This window comes from Gossypium raimondii, chromosome 6, assembly GCF_025698545.1.
Source record: "Gossypium raimondii isolate GPD5lz chromosome 6, ASM2569854v1, whole genome shotgun sequence".
Classification (NCBI taxonomy): domain Eukaryota; kingdom Viridiplantae; phylum Streptophyta; class Magnoliopsida; order Malvales; family Malvaceae; genus Gossypium; species Gossypium raimondii.
In genome coordinates this window covers 54,247,112-54,268,971 of record NC_068570.1, presented here as the reverse complement: position 1 = coordinate 54,268,971, position 21,860 = coordinate 54,247,112, and the positions used below count along the sequence as shown (strand labels likewise).

Genomic DNA, 21,860 nt, shown 5'->3' with positions numbered 1-21,860 from the left:
ACTTATCGTTAGTTTAAAACCATTGGTAATTTAATAAGCTGATATTTTTCTTTTATCATTTGTTTTACCTACAATAAAAGTGAGAAAATGTTTGCATAGAGTAAAGAATAATAAATGAATATTTATTAATTATTCAATTCGAATAAATACAAAAAAATACTACACTAATAGAAAATTTTACTAACATAGGAACTTCTAAATATGTACAAAGCATTAAGTAATATCCACTAGAAGGAGGTAGTTATATCTACTTTCAAGAAATTTTTTGTTACTATTTTGATTCATCAAATACAAAACAAGTGCCTTCGCCACCAGTGCTCCATAAGAAATTTGCATATTTTGATACTTGAAAGGGGTTTTTGGTGTCAGCCTCGACAGCTTGTATGTACATTTCTTCAGCTCCCCACTGATCGTTTCTCACTTTCCATAAGAAATCAGCATATAGTCCCAATGCCTCGGCATCTTGAGGTTCCACCTCAATAGCACGTTTGAAGTACTCTTCTGCCCTGCAGATAGACAACAAAAGAAGTTAATACCATACAACAAATAAATGGCATGCAGTTGATATCGACGTGAAACATCAATGTTTATTTTCTTATTTTTCGTTCTTTTCTGAAAGTAGTGAATTATGTTACTTTGATTATTATTGTTTTTAAGCAGTGGTGCCTAATATTCGTGTCTAACACATTACGGGATATGAGTAAGGCTTATGAAGCTTTAAGGATAATCCAAACCTTAAATCTTAAACCTTAAACCCATTCAACCTTTAATTCAAAACTCAGGTGCACCTTCATGTAGCAAACTTTAGGGGGCATATGGTTAGTATATTGATACAGTGAAGATGAGGAGTAAACGTCTAAATCCCAATCATTACAAATTACGATACTCATACCCCATATCTGACGCAAAGAGATTGAGAGCACAAATAAAAGCTCAAATCCGAAGGCAGAAAATTTACCTGTCATAGTCCTTGACAACAAGGTGAAGAAACTGAGCATAATTTGTTAGAAAAAGAGAATTATTAGGCTGCTCATCAATAAGCATTTGTTAAACAAGATTCGTTCTGAAATGAACTTCGTGGTTATCTGGTTCAACCTCCTCATGCAATGGAGAAACCAATTGTTGCCTTATTTGATATTCCAAGGCTTTATCATGAACCGACTCCCCCCTTATCCTCGAAGCCTCTTCCACCATTGGTTCCCATAACCTAACCTCATCATTGGCCTTTGGACATTGATCTTCTTGTTCTTCTTTTTCACTTTCCTTGTCTGAAACCAACACGATTGCTGTAACAACATTTTGAGTGAATCCTTGTCGTTGGATTACATCAAAAGAAGCATTTTCTGCCATTGGTTGAACAGAAAAATTTGCCAAAAGAAGCATGACGTAAACCAGGAGTGTCGGCGTTTCGGAAAACACTTGTTGGAACAGCCATACAAAGGTTAACGTCATGTCTTGTTGGATTTTAGACATGACATCCACTAAATCTTCGGAATAAAGACTTTCCCTAATTATCAGCGTGTAGTTTTGGATCTCTCTGATGATGAAAACTAACGAAGAAATGGCGTTTTTAACAGAGGAATATGCAAATCCACTTGCATTATCAACGAAACTATCCAACTTCCCCCTTTGTTTTCGCAACCTCAGTGAATGTGGGATCCCCACGTTGCTTGCTTTTTGTTCGATGGTGAACCTTCGAATCTCATCTCTTTCAGGCCAATTCGATGGCTCCGAGCAGATTCCGAGCGATGTGGGATCTAGGAACTCGACCTTTGAGGGTAAAGGCCGCTTTGAAGGATTCAATTCTATGCTCTTGTGAACACTGTTTTCACGGGGGAATACATTGAAGCTTGAGCAACAATGAGCCCTCAACTTTCTTGAGCTAAAACGTGATGAACGATGAAGGTAGCCATAGGCCAAAGATTGGTTGCACTTAACTTGATCGGCAGATCTTATAGATGATATTAAAGAGGGTGATTCTTGTGGCGTTCTGAATATTGACATTTGTAGATTCTTTGTTGGTGTAAACTTTAGTTCCATAGCTTAATTTGGTCGCAATCTGTTAAAAAAGAAAACCCTCCATTAAAACAATGAAGAAAATTCATTAAAGCTAAAATAATCTAATCGACAAGCTAAATTCTTGGAGTAAATAAAATTGAAAACTTACCCAGAATGTGAATCTTTTTGTCGAAGAATTAAAAAATAGCTAAAAATAAAAATATAAAATTTGGGTTGAAATCAGATCAGCTTTCTTTTTTTTTTTTTTTGAGTTTTGGAGAGCTTTGAAAATGTTAGAACATTAAAAAGAACATTTTCACCTGTTATTCATGGAACCGGTTGTTCCATGTCAATGATTTCAATGGTTAATATAGATCCATGTGTCTTAGTTGATTGACTTGACTAATTTTTATATAAAAAAGATAAAGTTGATGACCAAATTGCATCATCAGCATTTGAGAAAAAGAATCATATGATACAAAAATAGAAAAAGAAGCAACTTGAAAACTTGAAAGAAGGATGATAATAACTATAAAAAGGGAAAATTCCATAATAAGAAAAGATGATAGAAACTATCAGAGAGATGCTGAAGTTTGGGTTATCTTGATCTATCCCTAGAACAAGATTGACATTGTGACAGTTGAGGCTGTGATTATTGGTAAAATTAGTTGTGATAAATGTGATAATATTTTTTTCATCACTTACATTATAAACTTATCAGAAGAACTTAACAAGCCAAAGATCAGCTGACTGGGTTTGAGACTTCGGCCAACTGATCAGAATACTATGTCTTTTCTCTACCCACTGAACCACCAAGGAGATGTGCTTACACTACTAGCTGCAAGCCATAAGGAAAGAAGGGCTTAACATGCATGACTATGTTATTTGAATCAATCAAGTCTTTAACACACATTGTCTCTTGTGGAAGTCTAGGGTCAGAAATAGGAAGGTGAAGTGAGGGGATGGGATATTTAAAAAAGTAAAATAGATTAAATGTTGAATTTGTATTAAATAATACTTTATATTCAGATACAATAATTATTTTCTTACCAAATTAATATTCAGGTATCATTTTGTATTAGCTTATTAAATTCAGGAGTGAGTATTTGATCGAATTGAGTGAAAAAATTTCGAGTTAATTGAGTTGATGACATTTATTTTATTATCCTAACTCAATTTGAAAAATTCAAATCGAGTCAAGTGAAATGAAATTGAGTCAAGGCGAATTGAATCGAGTGAAATTGTTCAATTAAATTAAAATCTTGTTACAATATAACTAATTCTATGTTAGAGCACATAAATTTAAAACCATATATATTTGAAAACTTTTTCAAAGAAAAATTAAGCAAAAAAAATGCACTTTAGTATGATAAACTTGAATCATTAATTAACTTATTTAGGTCCCAAAGTTATCATTTTAGAAAAATTTTAAAATTTTAACATTCTTTATATATTTTTAGAATTTTTTATTTTTATTATTTAAAACTATAAACTTTGGAGTTTTTATAAATATTTTGACTTTTAAAAATTATTTTGATTTTTTTATAATTTTTGTTGAGAGAGAAATCAATTTGTTCATTTTCAAAATTGATAGAGACCAAAGCTGTATTTACACAAATCTTTTATTTGAATTATTTGAGTTATTTTAATTTTAAAATTCAACTCAACTCGAACTTAAAACCCAAATTACTTATTCGAGTTGGCTCGAATAACTTCATTCGATTAACTTAAAATTTGATTTTTTTCCAACCTAATTGAATTTTGCTCACCTCTAAAATTAATCTAAAAATATTAGCTTTTAAATCCTTGAACCAATAACCACATAGAGCCTCTTTATTTTACTCCTTACCCAATTTAGTCCTAATGCTTAAATTCTCAATTTTCACATTCTTTCAAATCAATCCTTGGCTGAATAACATTACTAAAATTCTCAAAATAATTACTAGCTCCAAAATAAATGTTTTCGATATTAAATCCACTTCTCAATAAACCTCACTGTATTTTTCAGAATTTCACAAAATTTGACACTAAAATTTTTGATTCATTACAGTTCTAATGGTATGAAATTATGTTTTGTTTTGTTTGTCAATTCAATTGTTTTGCTTGAGGACAAATAAAAGATTAAGTGTAGAGGTTTTATAAGTGCTCATATAACTACAAATAAATTTTCATATACCAACACTTACTCTTATCAATAATCAAATTCTATCGATATAAGAAGGTCTATACCAATAGATTACTTATCTGTCAAACCTATACAACACATTATGTTGCTATTAATATAAGGATATCTACAATGACAATTCAAAATAATCTCTCAATATAGATCTTAAAATGTTTGATTGCCAAGAAATGTTTTCCGTAAAATGATTTCTAGAAAATATTTTACTTTTTGGAAAACGATTTACTAGAAAATATTTTCTCGCTATTTGGCGATTTCAAAATATTTTCCGGAAAAGTTGTTTTACATATATTAATATATATTAATAAATTTTATATTTTAAATTGTTTTACATATATTGCAATGATTTATTTATAATAATACTCAATTATTAAGATACAATATTAATCGTTATAAATTGAAAAAACTAATATCAAATAAATTATTTGTAATTGTATTAAAAAACAAGTATTGAATAATTAAAAAACAAGTTCTTGGAAAATCGATAAATGAGCGGTTTTCTATCGGAAATGAAGGAAGGAGTGAAGGAGGCGATAGAGAGGAGAGCACGGAAAATGTCTTACGGAAATTGAAAGGGTAAGACATTTTCCCTAAAATGTAACCCATTTTCTCTTGTTTTGGAGTTCATTTTCCAAATGAAAAATATTTTCCGCCAATCAAACGCTGGAAAAGTTAGAAATGATTTTCCGGAAAATCAATTCCGTCAATCAAACAGACCCTTATATATACCTATGATATCTTGGTACCGTCGGTATAGGATGAATTCTAAAAAACACTTTCTATGTTTTTTCTTTTAATATAAGCAATAATTTTAATTTTAACTTCCAATTTAGTAAAAAATCTATACCGACGAAAGATTTATTTGTCTCCTCTGTATAAACCTTTTAAAATTTAGTACTCCCTTGAAAAAATTACAACACTCAAATTCCCCTATATATTTATGTTTTAAAATTTGAAACACCCCATTTCTCGTTTAGTACGCAATAGATCTGATCGTGGACCGATTTGATACAAAATTTTAGGTTCGTTTTTTTAGGTTCAGGCTCAGTTTGGCCTAAAAATGGGCTTAAAATTCTATCCAAACTCAACTCAGACTAAAAATGTTAAATCCGAGCTCGACCTGGTCTGACCGTATTAATTTTTTTATATTAGTTTTTTATATAAAAATAAATTTAAAAATATAATATATCAAATACACTAAAAACATTAAATTAATGTTTCCCAACAAATTAAAAATACATTAAAAAAAGTCTTTATACATAAATAACACTAAAATAATTACAACTTAGCAAGCAAATGCCACTAAAATAGTAGCAACATTAACAATAAAACAAGAGTTATACAATATTGAAACAATAACAATAAAATAGTAGCAATATGATAACAAAATTGTATGAAAACAACAATGAGATTATGGCAAAACAGAAATGAAACAATAGCAAAATAATTGATTCAGGCTGGATCGAACTAGAATCGGGCGAAAAAATCTTATCCGAAGTTCAATTCATTTAAAAAACTGACATTATTTATATGTCTAAGCCCATTTTATGAGTGGCTTGACTTGTGATCAAGTTAACACTCAGCTTTATTTATTTTTATTTATTGTTCTAACCCTAACCCTAAATCTCAACCTTTAATTTCATTTTTTTCACTTTTAAGTATTATCTCTTTGATCAAATTTGCAGGTTAATTTGGTATTGCTCATCACTACTAGTTGGGTTGACATCTACAGGAGCGGAACATCACGGGAGCTACAGGGTGTTTTGGACTAGAGGTGCTCATGGGTCGGGCGGTCCGGCCCAGCCTGACGGCCCGCCCGAAATATAGGAGGGTTTGGGTAAAAATATAGATCCGAAATATAGGCTTGGGTAAAAAAATGAGGCCCGTTTAGAAAACGGGCCGGGCCTCGGGCACCACTTTTTTGGCCCCGGCCCGGCCCGGCCTGGCCCAATATAATAAATATATTTATTTTTAATTTTTTTTAATTTTAAAATATTTTTAAAATACTTTTTTATTATTTTTTAATTTTAAAATACTTTTTTAATTTTTAAAATAAATTTTTGGTATTTATTAAAAAATGGGCCGGACCGGGCCCAGACTTATGATTTTTCCCGGGCCGGGCTTGGGCAAAATTTCAGGCCCATATTTTGGGCCGGGCCAAATTTTTTATGGGCCCGACCCGGCCATGAGCACCTCTATTTTGGACCTTACCAACATCTTTTACAAATACTAAAAGCTGTTTAAAAATTTCGTAGAAAAGATTAAATAATTTTAGGTTAGTCCCCAATAACTAGAAAAAAAGTTATTATAAAAATAGAAACATTGATAGGATAGTTGAAAAGAGCTGCAGGAAGAGAATTAAGAATAGAGACAATAGTAAGTATGCTATGCAAAAAACGAGAGTCTTTATGGCTGTAAACAGGTACTGTCTATCAACTGTCTACTCAAAATACTTCTTGAGTCTTTTAACAATTAATATCATTTGATTTAAGTTTATTTTCTGATGTGCAGGATTTATAATATGACAAACACAGAACATACTTATAAACTCATTAGAGATTATTTTTAAATTACTTTGAAGTTTTACTCAGGAAAGAATTTTAGAAAGACATGGATTTTAGAAAAACGCTCTCAAATTCTAGTGGTTCCCCGTATGTAAGGTATACTAAGGAAGCTTTATTTTTTAACTTGTTGACTCACTTTTCTCTTTCCTCACCAAACTCAATTAAATAAAAAACCAAAAAGAAAATTACTATCCCCAATACTCCTCTAGACAACGACAGAAGCAGATGAAGTGGAGAAAAGTTGAGAGTTAAACACAAGGAATCAAGAAGGACAAAAACCAACAAATTCGAGTGAATTAATACTTACAGAAAGCATGGGTTCCATGGAAATATTAAAATAATACGATTTTTTATTGTCAACATAATTAATATAAATATATTTATTTAATTGATTAAAGAGATAATATAGATGTTAAGCTATGTGGCTTTGGCTCTTTCCATCAGCAATACATTATTGATGGCAAGCTAGTTGCTGTTGGTGTGGTAGACATCCTTCCTCGATGTTTATCAAGTAAGTATTTATTCTGGGATCCTGATTATGCGTTTTTATCGTTGGGTAAATATTCAGCTCTGCAAGAAATTGATTGGGTGAAAGAGAACCAAGTCTATAGTGCTAGTCTTTAGTATTATTGTATGGGCTATTACGTACACTCCTGCAGCAAGATGCGATATAAAGGAGCATATTACCCATCCGAGCTTCTTTGTCCTCTTCGTTACCAGTAAGTTCAGCCTCCGATGACTGTGCGTTTACTTACATTTTTCAGTTTATAATGCATTGATGTTAAAGTTTCTTAAGGCATATAATGACATCGAGCAAATTCTTCGATGCCCCTAACTCTTGCTTATTTTAATGATTCAAAAGTTCCTTAAGATGCCATCATTTGAATGCTTTATTATCATTGGTGTTAAAGTTTCTCAATGCAAATAACAAAGAGCTGGGGGCATCAAGGAATATTTCCAGGTGGATTTCATTTCATATGGCAAGGCCATTGCTCGATAAAAAGAAATCTTGTGTTCCTGAAAGTGTTTTGGAATCGCAGCACGATGACATCGGCCTAGATGACTCAAATGACGTTCTTATGGATGACGAAGAACAGATGATTGAGATTGAATATTAGAGCTCTGATGATGAATTGGAGCCCAAAACAAGTGGCTTGAGATCTGCTGCGATAGCTGATGGTCATTTGAGTGATGTTTTAGTCGAACTGAGGGGATCTCTAGTAAGATACAAGGTAAGTGAAGCTAGGCACTTCTTATTTTCAGTTTTACTTTGAGTGGTAAATTTTAGTTAGAAAAGAACATAACAATTAAGCAACTGGCAAGAGTTTAGAGATTTTTATCTCATGATTTCCGATCCTAGTTTGAGCATTGATCCACAATATATTTGTTAACTAAAAGTAGGTGCAGTTGATCTTCAGTCTCTGCCATATATACTATAGAATGCATATTTATGCAAGTACATAGCCATAATATAGTGAAGGGATTCAGACCCTTATATCGTAAGCTAAATGTAAATCTCCTTTAATTATCTTCTAGTACAAAATGTCTTATTCTATTTAACGGTTTTCTATCCGAAGGATCTTCAACGAGCATTTGGTCCCTACCTGGAAACGCAATTGCACAGCTACCAGAAAGTGGTAGGCGAAGAGCTGTCCGAGCGTATGGTTTATTCACCAGGCTAATTTTATTTGGTTTGCATGACTTAGAAATTCAGTCTCAACTCAGTTTACCTTCCAAGTCTTTTGTAGCTTTCCGGTTGCCTCGAAAGAGAGCTGTTATGAACTTCATGTTGAGTTTTCGGGTTCATCAATCAGAATTAAGGGAATGTGAGATATCCTGTTGGTCTGGGAATCGAAATCAGGTGAGTTTCCCTGGTTCTGATATTCGAATATGCCATTTTAGTGTTATTGTAGTGTCTATGTGTGGTATTAAATAAGGTTTACTCTGCCTCTATAAGCAAAAATTATTTTCCTCAACCCCAACTTCCCTCCCTTCTTTTATTCTGGCATTTTAGTTAAAAAATTTGAAGTTTGTGATCTTAATTTATTTTCACTGATAATTACTCGTGTAAGAATAACTTCAATTAAGAGTTGGTATTATGAGTCGACGGGTATAAATTCGGTTATAAAAATTATAGAAATATATTTCCGTAATTAAAAATATACATATGATATGATTTAAATCTGTGCCAATTGAATTAATAAACCTTTTAAATTTACTATTCACTCAAAGCTTCACATTTTATTTTACTATACACAATTTATTATCCCTTTAGTTGTATGTTTATTTCGGATACTAATTTAGTAAGAAAAATTACGAAAATGTCTTTTCGTAATTAAAAAGGTTATATTATTTGAGGGTATTTTAGTCTTTTCATTTCAATTAAAATCAATAAAAATATGCATATTGTGGGATTTGAACTCACGCCAATTGAATTAGTAAAACCTTAAATTTACTACTCAACCAAAGCTTCATTTGGTGTGTCTTATGCATTTTTATTTTATCATGCACAATTTATTATTTCCATCAATTGTATATCTATACTATTATTTAAGCTCCTGACTGAATTGGTGTCACGAGTTTATCGTGCACCAACTTAGTTAAGAAAAATATGAAAATGTATTTTCGTAATTAAAAAAGTTATATTATTGAATTGGTGTCATAAGAAAACTCGACACTAACTCATAATTAATGACAAAATCATGCTAAATAATTGTAGTGCATTTAATATTGTTTATCCGATGCATTTATGTGTTTAACTTTGGTTTTACTCATAATTTAATCTAATTTTTATTTTAATATCATACATATTTAATATATTATTATAATTAATTAATTTTAAATCACACTTTTATTTATTATATGCTATTTTTAAATATATGTATATATTTTAAGATTTCCACGCGTAAAAGAATCATAAGAATTTTAGTATATGAAAATTTCTGGTCTTAATATTGGTAAGTATGAGTGTTCTTATATTTTAGTGGCTAATTTTTTTTTTTTGAAGTCCCTATTCCAAGTGGCAAAAAGTTAGAATGGCCGAAATGGGATTATTTTATTTTCCAAAATGGCACAACAAATCCAAGAATGATTGGCCCAAATAGCTTATAAATCCTTATTATGTTTGGCCCTTTTCCATGTTCCATTTTTTTTAGCACTTTTTCATGTTCAATTTATTTTCTTGAATCACCTTTTTTATGTTCTAATCTTCGTGCTAATTAAGGTCTTTTTGTTTCTTGGCGTTTCTTGGTCATAATTGAATTGACTAATTGCATCTCATCAATTTTTGGTATAATTAGGAATGGATCTATGTATTTGATTTTGTTACGATTTGGGAGTGGATAGCTCAAGTGATCGGTAGGATCTGGACCTCCGATTTAGATGAATCAAACTCGGAAGAAGAATGTTCGCCTACAGGCGTAATCAGCTGGGGACATCGCGAGAGAGCAAGATGTTTGCCAAAATAGCTCACGAAGGAATCCTGCGGAGGGAGCTCGCGTATGCCTCACAATTAAGAGGAGAGCTTGCGTAAGCTTCGTTGAGGCAAGGTCGCGAGCCATGTCAGCGAAAGGGATCCCCGCTCGTGATTGGCAAGTGCAAGGTTTGCTGAGATAGTCAGTCCCAGGATCAGAAAGGACCGCGTGCTCTGCAGGCAAGCGTCCAATAAGCCGAAAGAGACCTAGAGAATGTTAGCATCAGGAATAGGGAATGTCAATACCTTCGGCCCAAAGACCAAGACAAAATAGTGAGCTCTATTATGAGCTGTAATAGTAGCAATAGGAATGTGTATAAATATCCCCTCTGTTTCCCTTAATATAACACGAGAAAATATTACTCAACAAATTTGTTTTTCTTTCCCTTGGATGTTATTCAGATTTTGATATCTAATTTCTATCCTCATCCGATTCGAGATGTCTAAATCTATTTTTTATTTACATTTAAAAAATATTTTAAAATTATGTGATATATTAAATTGAAATAGTTATTGTATGATGATAGAAGGGATATTTTATTTAGAAATTTGGATGGTAAATTTTGGGTTTAACATGTATAATAAATCGATTCAGATTTTAAAAGAAGTAAATGGGATCCATATTCAGGTGTTATAGAAATTGTAGGTATTTAATTTATTGCCATTTCTAAGTGTAATCAACATGGCCAATATGACATGACAAAACACGAAAACTTACATAAAGATGACATTAAAATGTCTCGAAATTCCAACAATAGAATTTATCAATACATCAAATTTTTATATAAAAATAGAAAATCATGAATATCCGAATGGGGGGGCGGTAAATCGACCTATGATCAACTGCTAAAGCTAGCAATGAAGCTAATAGGACCTTTTCCAGTAATTGCAGCTTGGAGTCCAAATATAAGAAAAGCAACCATAGCAAGCCTTGAATGCTTGATTTCAGCCAATTTAAGGTTATCAATTTTGTCAGGATCAGAGGCTAACCCAAGTGGATCAAAATAGCCACCTGGGTAGAGCCTTTTCTCAGGCTCAAGTACACTATTTCTTTGAAACTCTATGTAACCAATTACCAATACTTCAATCCATATTAATGTGGTCAACGAGAATGGAAGTGGTTGCCCTAAGTAAGATGATCCTTCCACTAATTCAACCTGAAATTGAAAATTCATAAATAACAACAAAACAATGGAATATTTAACAAAATTCAGCATTTTAAATACAAAATATTCACATGAATATCATTGTCATCTCCATGCTTAAATTTTGTACATATAGCTGAGAAATTCTTTCAAAAAAATTTATGACAATTATACCTATTCAAAAATTGAACAGGTATCACGTTGGGCTGAAGCTTGGATAAGGAATAAAATAAATTATAAGCTAGAATGAGTATAATTACCATAGATGATTTTGTATTAAGAGTCAAATTGTATTTTATCTCATCTATTTTAAAAAATGGGTAAATTAGTCCTCGTACATTAAATCAAAGAGCAAACTAGTTTGGTTAAATTTTCTTGAGGCACATGTGACACGCCATGCGTAACTGTTTGGTTATTTTGTTAGTAACACCAGTTTTTAACAGTAAAAATGGTTGAAATTTTTAATAGAATGATTAGTATGCTTTTTTATTTAACGTACAGGGACTAATTTATTCATTTCTGAATAAAGGACACAAAATGCTATCTAATTCTTAGTATAAGGGCTTTTGTGATACGTTTACCTAGTACAATCATATTAACCTCATATTTGGATATGGTTACCGCTATATCCAAATAGAAAAATTACAGTGTTTTGTTTAAAATAAATTGTTTGAATTTTTTTAAAAATTTTGAATTAGTCCTTTATTTTTCGGGTGAGACATCCTATTTTGAAAAATTATGGGCCGGGGATGCCTAAAAATCTACATTTTAAAGAGGTCATAATATAATGTAAAATTATTATTATTGTTATTATTATACGTAAAATTGCGTGGAACATGGTACATTATACAACTTACCTTTCCTGCGTCTTGCCATGCAACTCCAGTGAGTGCCTCAACAGCAATGGCACCAAGAGTTCCCAACATCGCCCATCTTCCATGAATCAGTTCACATTCTCTAAACCTTTGCAACCCGAAGACCTCTGTGTACGGTTGAAACGGTGTCGGCTTCAGCTCTGCTGTCTCCGTAATCACCCCGATTATCTCACCAGCCTCATTCTTGGCCAAGTTCTGGTCCAATGAGTCCAAATCAAATTGCAAGTATTCTGCTGGTTTAGCAAAGCCGAAAGGATCGAACCCTCGGTCTCCTATCATTGTCCCGTCTAGCCATTCCGGTGCGCTCGCATTGGGGAACCAAACAAGGCGGTCGGATGGTGGTTTCGGGGCTGCTTTTTTGGGTTGTGGTGGTGGTGGTGGTGGTGCTTTCTTGGTGCCAAAACTAAACCCAAACCTAGCTTGGATTCGACCAGAGCTTATCAGGTTAGGGTTGTAAATACGAGTCCCGAAGAAATGTGACGCCGTGGCAGCTGCGGAGGTGGTGATGGCCATGGATGGGGATTAGCTGGTGGTGCTCGTGGTGTAACTGAAGAGTTATAGGTCTACAACTAGACCAAGCTTGAAATATATATTATAGGGTAAAAAACATGTAGACAATGATACATCAGAAATCATTTCATTCATTATCAACCAAGGATTTAGATTTTAGAGAAAAAAAAAAGTGAGATTAAAATATTAGAATATTAATTTTTTAAAAATGACTTGTTAAGTTTTTTAATCGATTGATTAAAATTAAAAAAATTATTTTAAAAGTGTAGGAAGCTTGTCTTAATGTATGCTTTTTCAAGTCTTTTTTTTCCTCAAAATTTTGTTGCATTTCTTTTATTTTATGAATTGATGGATGGGAATGAGAATTTTAGGGCCCTTATTTGTGCCTTATCCCTTTGAGGGTGAGGTTGGATGATTGATGGCTTCTTCACCTTATTATTTTGTAGGGTAATTCAAGGTTCTTTTGTCATTTTCAAGCATAGATTTAAGGATTCAATATAACCAAACAAGTGCCTTGATTCCGTCAGACTCAAATTCATATTTACTAATAATCAATGTTTTATTTATTCCTAAAAATTGTTTTAAATTTAATTATAAAACATTAAAATTCAAGCTTTGATTTGACCCAATCTAATAGGGCGGATTTTTTTTCTAAATCGAGTTTCGGGATAGGTCTAATTCTTTAATTAATCAAGTTTAGTTTACTGTTTCTTATTCTAAAAGGTATCTTTCCTTGCTTACGAAAAGTTTTATTCAATACATAACATAGATGAGAGTAGTTTTGTTGAGTATGGTATAGACATTTTGTTAGAGAATAATGGGATTATGGGGTCAGATAGTTTTGTTAAGCCCTATATTAGACAGGTTGTGACCAAGGACAACTATTCTACAAAGTCCATGTTCTAGAAAGGTGGTATGATTCTAATCCTGAGCTGATAAAAAAAGTACTAAACTGTTACTATGCAAATATGATAGAGCTTGAAGAATCTGAGGACATTACTGCCTCTATCATCACCAATAAAATTAATCCAACTTGGCCTTTGAAGGGTCCAATACATGCCTTATCTCTAAGCACTGCAAAAGCTACCTTGTGTGCAATTGTAACAAGGAATTGGTTACCAAACACTCAGAGTGATGTGGTAAGCAAGAATGCTGCTGTGCTAAAAAAGAGGTAGTAGAAATGGTCGACTTTAACCTCAGTCAAATCATTTATGAGGAAATCACCAAGCACGTAGAAAAGTTACATGTGAGGCACCTAATCCCATTGCCCTCCTTGATTTCTCAAATCGTTCAAAAGCAGAATCATAGAATTGTTCGAGCTACTGAGCAACTTGAGAGAACTGTTGTTGAGTTGAGGTTCTCTCAAAAATGGCTTAAAGGCAAGCATACTTTTGTAGCCCCTGAGGATCAACCTGAAAGAGAATAAGAAGAGTCTGCGACTAAGACTACAACAGCAGCTCCTGAAGTGACCACTATAGTAGGTCCTGCGAGCGACCTAGAAGGGTTCAATCAAAGGATTGTTGAGCGTCTTTCTGCCTTTATTAACTCTCACAACTGTGTTATTGCTCGACATTTTGAGATCAGGACCATCCAGCAAATTAGAGATCGAGAAAAAGCCTTGCGAAGTGATTTGTTAGCTCACTCCCTGGAAATGATGTTTTGACACTTCTTTTGAATAAAAATGAGGAGATATGAGGTATTTTTTGGATGGATTTGAAGGTTGATGAAGCTGAGTTGTTGTTTGAAGCAAATTTTTTGTCTGTTATTATTGCTCCTAGTGAGAGTTTATGTTACCCTTGGTTTTTTAGACTTATTTGATTTATTTTGGTTATTCCTTTTGAATTTTTTTTGATTATGAACTCTGCATTAGAATACTCCTCACCAAGGGAAAAATTTGGGAGTCTCGAATCTAGTTGTTGTCTCAAGTATGTTCCAAGCCTCACGAGTAGAGGTGTAATTTGATATCCACTTCAAATCTTGGGGTTGACTCTGTTATTGGGTTTTTTACATAAATAGGTTGAAAAAAAAAAAAATTACTCAAATAGGGTGTCAGAAAAAGTATTTACCAAAATGGGTTACTTTTTTCATTGGAGCCTATTAGATAGGCGCCAATGAATAAAATAATAATAAAATTTTTTTTGAATAAAATATTTTTTTATATTTTTTAATAATTTTTTTAAAAAAATACGGGTCAAAATACGGTCAACGGGTCGGGTCGGGTCGGGTGGCGCCTATCAGGTAGGCGCCAATGAAGGTGCCTCATAGAGAGGCGCCAATGAAGGTGCCTTATAGAGGCGCCATTACTAGACCTCGTCCATGGGCGGGCGGACCCAAAAATTTCGGCCCGACTCCTAGGCCGGCTCGAAATATGGGCCTAAAATTTTATCCAGCCCTGGCCGAAAAATCATATGCCCAAGCCCGGCCCGCCCGCCCATTTTTAAATAAACACCAAAAATTTTTAAAAATAAAAAAGTATTTTAAAAATAAAAATAAAAATATATTTATTGTATTCGGCGAACCCTCCTATATTTCTGGCGGGCCATCGGCCGGGCACCCACCCATGGACAGTCTATGGCGTAGAAGGCCTCATAAATTTAGGATTATGTTATAAATTTTGTGTTTGTAATTATTTAAAATTTAATTTATTAGTAATAAATTACTATATTACTAATAAGTTACTAATAAATTTATAACATAATCTTAAATTACTAACAAATTAATTATAAAATAATTACAATATTCATACAAAAATTACAATATTACAATATATACGACATTCAATATTCATACAAAATTATAATATTACAATATTCATACAAAATTACAAAATTACAATATTCATATAAAATTGCAATATTTTTGTTATTAATTATTAATTATAAATTATCTATATTTAGTATGAATATTGTAATTTTTTGTATGAATATTGTAATATTATAATTTTGTATGAATATTGCAATTTTTTGTATGAATATTGTAATATTATAATTTTGTATGAATATTGTAATGTCGGTATATATTGTAATATTGTAATTTTTGTATGAATATTGTAATTATTTTATAATTAATTTGTTAGTAAATTAGGATTATGTTATAAATTTATTAGTAACTTATTAGTAATTTAGTAATTTATTACTAATAAATTAAATTTTAAATAATTACAAACACAAAATTTATAACATAATCCTAAATTTATGAGGCCTTCATTGGCGCCTAGACACATCCATGGGCGGGCCGGCCCAAAAAATTTTGGCCCGACTCTAGGCGGGCCCGCCCAAAATATGGGCTGAATTTTGTCCAGTTCGGCCGGCCCATTGGCGCCTCTCGAATGGCACCACCATTGGCGCCTCCCAGGTAGGCACCACCATTGGCGCCTCCAGATAGGCGCCAATACTATGTATTATACGGGTTTTATACTAACCCGAAAAAGTAAAAAAATATTTTATTCAAAAAAAAAATTATTATTATTTTATTCATTGGCGCCTATCTAATAGGCTCCAATGAAAAAAGTAACCCATTTTGGTAAATACTTTTTCTGACACCCTATTTCAGTAAATTTTTTTATTTTTCAACCTATTTATGTAAAAAACCCGGCATTCAAAGCTTTGTAGTTGTTCTTTTACAATAGAAAGTGGTGGCTCCCAACCAATAAATACTGTTCTCCATGCCCGTTTACCTATGGATTTAATAAATGCCCTCATGCGTTCTTTCTAGTAAGCGTAATTGGAGCCCTCGAGCATAAGGGTTTAGAGATTGAGCTTTCTTTCATGTCTCAACAATTCAATAGTAAGATCTTTACCAACTTTGTTTAATGTCTTACTCTAATACCAACTGTTAGTGTTGAGTTACTAGTCATTTGCGTCGAGAGTTGCAAGCTACAACTAAAATTAAAAAAATAAAACAATTAGCATACTAATTACTTACATAATTCAGAACTAAAGCTACAACTAAAATTAAAAAAATAAAACAATTAACACACTAATTACTTACATAGTTCAGAACCTCTTCTTACATTAATGGACATTATCTAGATAGTAATTTACTATATAATTCAATAGTCCAAGACAAGATTTAAACTAAACTCATTTACCATATTGCAACTTTAGCCCTATGCAATCATCTAGATGCACTCTCCCATTAAGTATTTCCCTCTTAAAAGCTTAATCACAAATTGATTAAAACAATTTGTTTACTATCCAAAATGCACTCACAACAAGTTTCTCAATTGAACAAATCATTGCTCTTGAAACTCAAAAATAATATTGAGGCAAGTTTTTAAATTGACTGTCAAAGTGCCAACGGTAGTGGCCACTATGACTAGCATTGCGACAAACTCTATTACTTTCATATTTGATGTTGACAATTGTTGAAACAAAATATTTGGGCTTTGAATGATGTTGATATTGTGAAAGTATGATTGTATGAAAGCTCATTTATAAAGATCGATCCATTTGAAGTAATTTATCCTGAAAATTCGATTGAATTAGATCAAGAATAGGATCGCTAAGATTATGGAGATCGAATCGAGATAACATTGAAGACTTATCTCCAACAATCCTTTTCAAATTGGCCTTTATTATTATATTGTATCTTGCTATGTTAGTTGTTGTTTAATAGGGGAATTGATTGTAATTTATCTAGTATGTTAGCAAGTCTTGAAACATTTATATATTAAAGAGACTAGTATAGGTTTTGCATTGAGGATTGAGAGTACTTATTTGTTTATAGTGGAATGTATTTTTGAGAGAGCAAACAAGCTGTGCTTACTGCCTAAGTTTTCATGGGGGAACTTAGAGGTGAGTGATCTAGATCTTTAGGTACAAAAGTAAGGTTGCTCTATCTGGGTGTGATAGGACTTGAATCACTTGTTGTATTGTGTTGAAAAATAGATGATTTACTCATTGATTTAGGCTTTATAGACGTAGGAAACCGAACTGCATAAGCAATTCATTGTGTTCTTGTTTTCTTTGTTCTTATCTCAGTGTCACCTTCAATGGTCACCGCAACCATCACTTCCATTCAAGCACTTTGTTTTTATTAGCTATTAGCAACTGCCCATTTCAACAAATAAAACAATAAACAAATCTTCAATATAGAATGTTGGAGACTTGTGAATCTCAACTAGTATGGTCGACTTACACCACTAAAATTCCGTCCAATTTAAGCACTTAATATGACATGAAATAAAAAGAGATTTTCACCGATTAAACTTTTACTAAGTGCAAATATCTTTAAACAAGATAAGTCAACTATACTAAAACTCTTCAAAATATCTTTACCAATTAAGATCACAAAAACTAATGCTCGATGAGCTTAAAAAATGATACGTAAAAATAGTCAAAATAACTAGATTAAAATATTCCAACAAAATAAGCAAATTTAAGACCATCTAGGTTTGCAGCTACTAGTATAACTAGCAATTAAAAAAATGTCACCTTTAGTGATTTAACAAGGAACAATTAAAATATTAAATTTTGACAATGTTAATGTCTAAAATAGAAAATTTTAAGTCTAGATTTGTTATATGTCAATAACCTGAGACCCGAGTCCTAGAAAGGATCCGAACCTTCAACCTATGACCCAACCACGAATAGACAACATGGCATACCAGTTCGCAAGGCAAGGCTATAGACCCAGCTTGCGAGAACCTTAAGCGAGCCCACAGGGCAAGGTCGCAAGACCAGCCTGCAGACCCAGCTCAGAAGGCAAAGTTATAGACCTAACTCGTAGGAACCTAGGGAAAATTGCTATCTCACTTCGCATACACTCAAAGGACTCACTAGAAGGGCCACATACTCCGCAGGCCATCCAAACACATGTCCAGTAAGTATGAAAGTCGCCCTGAGCGCTAGTCCCAAAATTAGGAATGACTGTCTGCTTCATAGACACGTGTCCTACAAACCTAGAGTTCGTAGGGAATGTCAATGCCGAAGGCAATAGAATCAAGACAAAGTAGTGAGGCCCTGCTATGAACTGTAACAATACTTAAAACCGCATGTATAAATACCCCGACATTCTTATCAATAAGATACGAGAAAAATATTACTCAATAAAATTATCAAAACAAAAATAGGCTAGTAGTCAGTGATTTTCTTTTATAATTTACCCAAATAATTTATGATTTTATATTTAAATCCAATAAATTAATTGGAATAAATGAGTTCCATTTTCACTTTCGAAAAAATGTTGGATCTTGAGTCATTGGTTCCGAACTTTCCAGGATTAAACAAATTGAAAGATCCTTTATGATCAAATAGATGAGCTGTACAGCGGCAGCAACCATGATTTTCCACACGTGTTGGTGTCGGAAAATATTGTCGGGAAGTGAGCATGTCGCAGCCACGTACTCATGAGAAAATGGACAACGTGGAATGCACACTGCCACCATACATCATCATGGTCATCATCTTTATATCAATGAAGCATTGCTATTTCGTTCAAGTGATTCATTTAGTTAAGCAATAACATTTGATTGGTTCAACTTACCAATATCTAAAGCAAAATAAATAGATTGAATCCACTAATTATAATCCAAAACAATAAAATAAAGTCAAGTTAAAATAATAAAAATACCATTTATTATTTAACAAGGTTAATTTTTAAAATTTTATGGTTTTATAAATAAAATCTTTTGATTAAAATTAAACTGTAATTAAAAAATTTTATATAATAAATATTAATTCTATTATAATATAAATTTGTTTAATTTTTTAATAATATAGGAACTAAACAGATTTATTTAATAATAAGGGCTAATTTAATTCGCCCCTATAATACGATGACCTCTCAAAATGCTTTAACCGCATATTTTTAGTTTAAATTTATTTTTTACCTAAATATATTTTAATTATAAACCTAACTAAATTTTGTAATATTATTCTAATTATACTTTTTTGACAGATTGATTCTATTATACTAATACAAATGTATTGATTATATTTATACTTTTTTAATTTTATTTTATTAAAAACTTAAAGTAATAAAATTTATTTTATTTTTAATTTTATTTAAGCAGAAATTTTGTGAACAATAAAAGGGTTATCACAAAGATGAAACTTATACATCTAAAATTTTATTACAATAATTATGGGGATTTTAATATGGACCAAAATTAATCATATAAAACTGAGGGTAATTTTATTTACTAGAGATTCTTTTAAAATTTTATACCTTGATTCATATTTGACTTATAATATATTAATCTCAACAATGATGAAAGTCGAAGTTAAGTTTAAACTTTCATAATAAAACTCTAAGCTCATCCATTGAATCCTGAAAAATTTATTTTGTTTTCAAAATTTATCTTTTCAAAAACTTAAAACCTCTCAGAATTATTGCGACACCCCTATCGGTTTTTGCAAAAAACTCGTTTTGGGTATCACAACCAGCATATTTTCATCCTTTTTAAATCCAAAAATCACCTCAAAACTCTAATTTTATTTAGTTTCAAGCCCTAACTCCCTAAAACTCTCCCCACTTTCACTTTTCTCTCAGTTTTTCCCTCAAATCTCTTCTCTTTCTTTGCATTTGCATTTTGTTGTTTTTAGTGTCTCTTAATTTTCAAGTTTTCTCCGTTGATTTAGGAAGTACAACATCACAAGAATGAATCGCTTTGTCTTTAACATCAACAATCATTTGAGTTTAAAAGTTCCAACTCTCTTATTCTTTAAAGTACTTGTTATTTTAGAAAAATAACTTGTTGCATGTATGAGTAGATGAAGAACTTGGCTGATAACGATTTTGAATTTCTTGTTGAGGCTAGTTGGTTAAATTTATTGTTGTTATATTATTTGATTGAATAGAGAATATATATACAATGTCACCTAGGAAAACCAAATGGGCTCGATCCCAACCAGAACGACCTCTATCGCCGAAGTTTGTTCCAAGGAAGTTTAAATCAAAAGAAGCTAAAAATTCTTTTTGTTATGCTTTCAAGGATGAATATTCATCATTGAAAGCAAGTTTGACTCGGACTCTTCTTTATGCGTAGAAATATGGGATCTAGTCTAATTTCATATGTGGCACAACTTTCATCTTTTGTCGAAACCACATGTAATTATACCTGTCATTTTGGAGTTCTAGTTCAATTTAAAATTTACAAAGGATAATCGAGTAAATGTTCGGAACAAAAAAAGTTTATATTTTCCCTAAAGCGATTTGTAACTATTATGGTGTTTCATTTTTTTTGAGAAGGACGACATTGCTGCTATGGATTTAAAATTTTATGACAATGTCAACATGGACACCATTTTGAGTTATTTAACTGAGAATAGGAGAGAGTGGAAGCGAGAACCATACAAAGACTTTCCTTTTTCATTCAATCAATCCATTATGTTCCCTATCGCAAAGATGTGGTTGCAACTTATTTTTACCTGTGTTAGCCTGCGCTTAACATTAACATGGTTAGCATTTTCCTAGATGTCTTGTTGTATTGTATTGTGCAGCACTAGTGTGTATGTCTAGGGACATATATCAACAAACAAATGAGGAAGTGTATGGTTGGACGCAATGTTGGTATCTATTTTCCACACCTAATAATGACTTTATGTTGTAAAGTGGGGGTGGTTATGGAACCAACTGAGGAATTCCATTGTCCCACATGGAGCATAATAGGCAATCCATGCTCCTTCAATTCAAAGAGATGCAGTGAAAACAAATCCAAGAGTGGAACCAACACCGGAAACACAAGATAGAGATGCCTCCTGCCTTTCATCAAAAGGCCATTTCAAAGAAGGCATTCGAAGGCACACAAACGCAGCATGACGAGCTATTGGAAACGATGTAGTACAACACTTTGTTGATGTAAGCAATGAAGCTGTATGTTGATCATTACACGACGAGGCATCGGTTGGACAACCTATATGAAACCACGAGTTGCATCCTTCCGAGGAGAAGAAGAAGAAGACAGAAGGAACAATAAAGAAGATGAAGAGGAGGAAGAGGTTCAGATGGAGGATGATGACCCTGATCCCTATGTTGATGATTTGGACGCGGCGCTCGTTCTTGAGCACCTCTCTACCAAAGTGGCCTTTTTTGTTAGCCACAGGGAGGACGAGTTGCGTAGTCGACCACTTCAGTGAATCTACAAGTGAGCTGCAATTAAGGGAAAGGGGG

At 32.5% G+C, this 21,860-nt stretch overlaps 2 protein-coding genes and 1 pseudogene across 2 annotated transcripts; 1 reads left to right on the top strand and 2 right to left on the bottom strand.

Moving 5' to 3' along the window:
- Positions 1–271: 271 nt before the first annotated feature.
- Positions 272–2,040, bottom strand: LOC105772276 (uncharacterized). The gene is made up of 3 exons (XM_052632085.1): positions 1,075–2,040; positions 959–1,026; positions 272–506 (listed from the first exon to the last, which is right to left on the bottom strand). Exons 1-3 carry the CDS (start codon positions 2,038–2,040, stop codon positions 272–274), a joined length of 1,269 nt encoding a protein of 422 aa, XP_052488045.1.
- A 4,750-nt stretch (positions 2,041–6,790) lies between these two features.
- On the top strand, positions 6,791–8,593 carry LOC105772106 (arginyl-tRNA--protein transferase 2-like; annotated as a pseudogene).
- A 2,254-nt stretch (positions 8,594–10,847) lies between these two features.
- Positions 10,848–12,835, bottom strand: LOC105774704 (chlorophyll a-b binding protein CP29.3, chloroplastic). Its single transcript, XM_012597266.2, has 2 exons — positions 12,219–12,835; positions 10,848–11,373 (listed from the first exon to the last, which is right to left on the bottom strand). The coding sequence occupies exons 1-2, from the start codon at positions 12,747–12,749 to the stop codon at positions 11,056–11,058; spliced, it is 849 nt and encodes a 282-aa protein (XP_012452720.1). The 5' UTR covers positions 12,750–12,835; the 3' UTR covers positions 10,848–11,055.
- Positions 12,836–21,860: the final 9,025 nt, after the last annotated feature.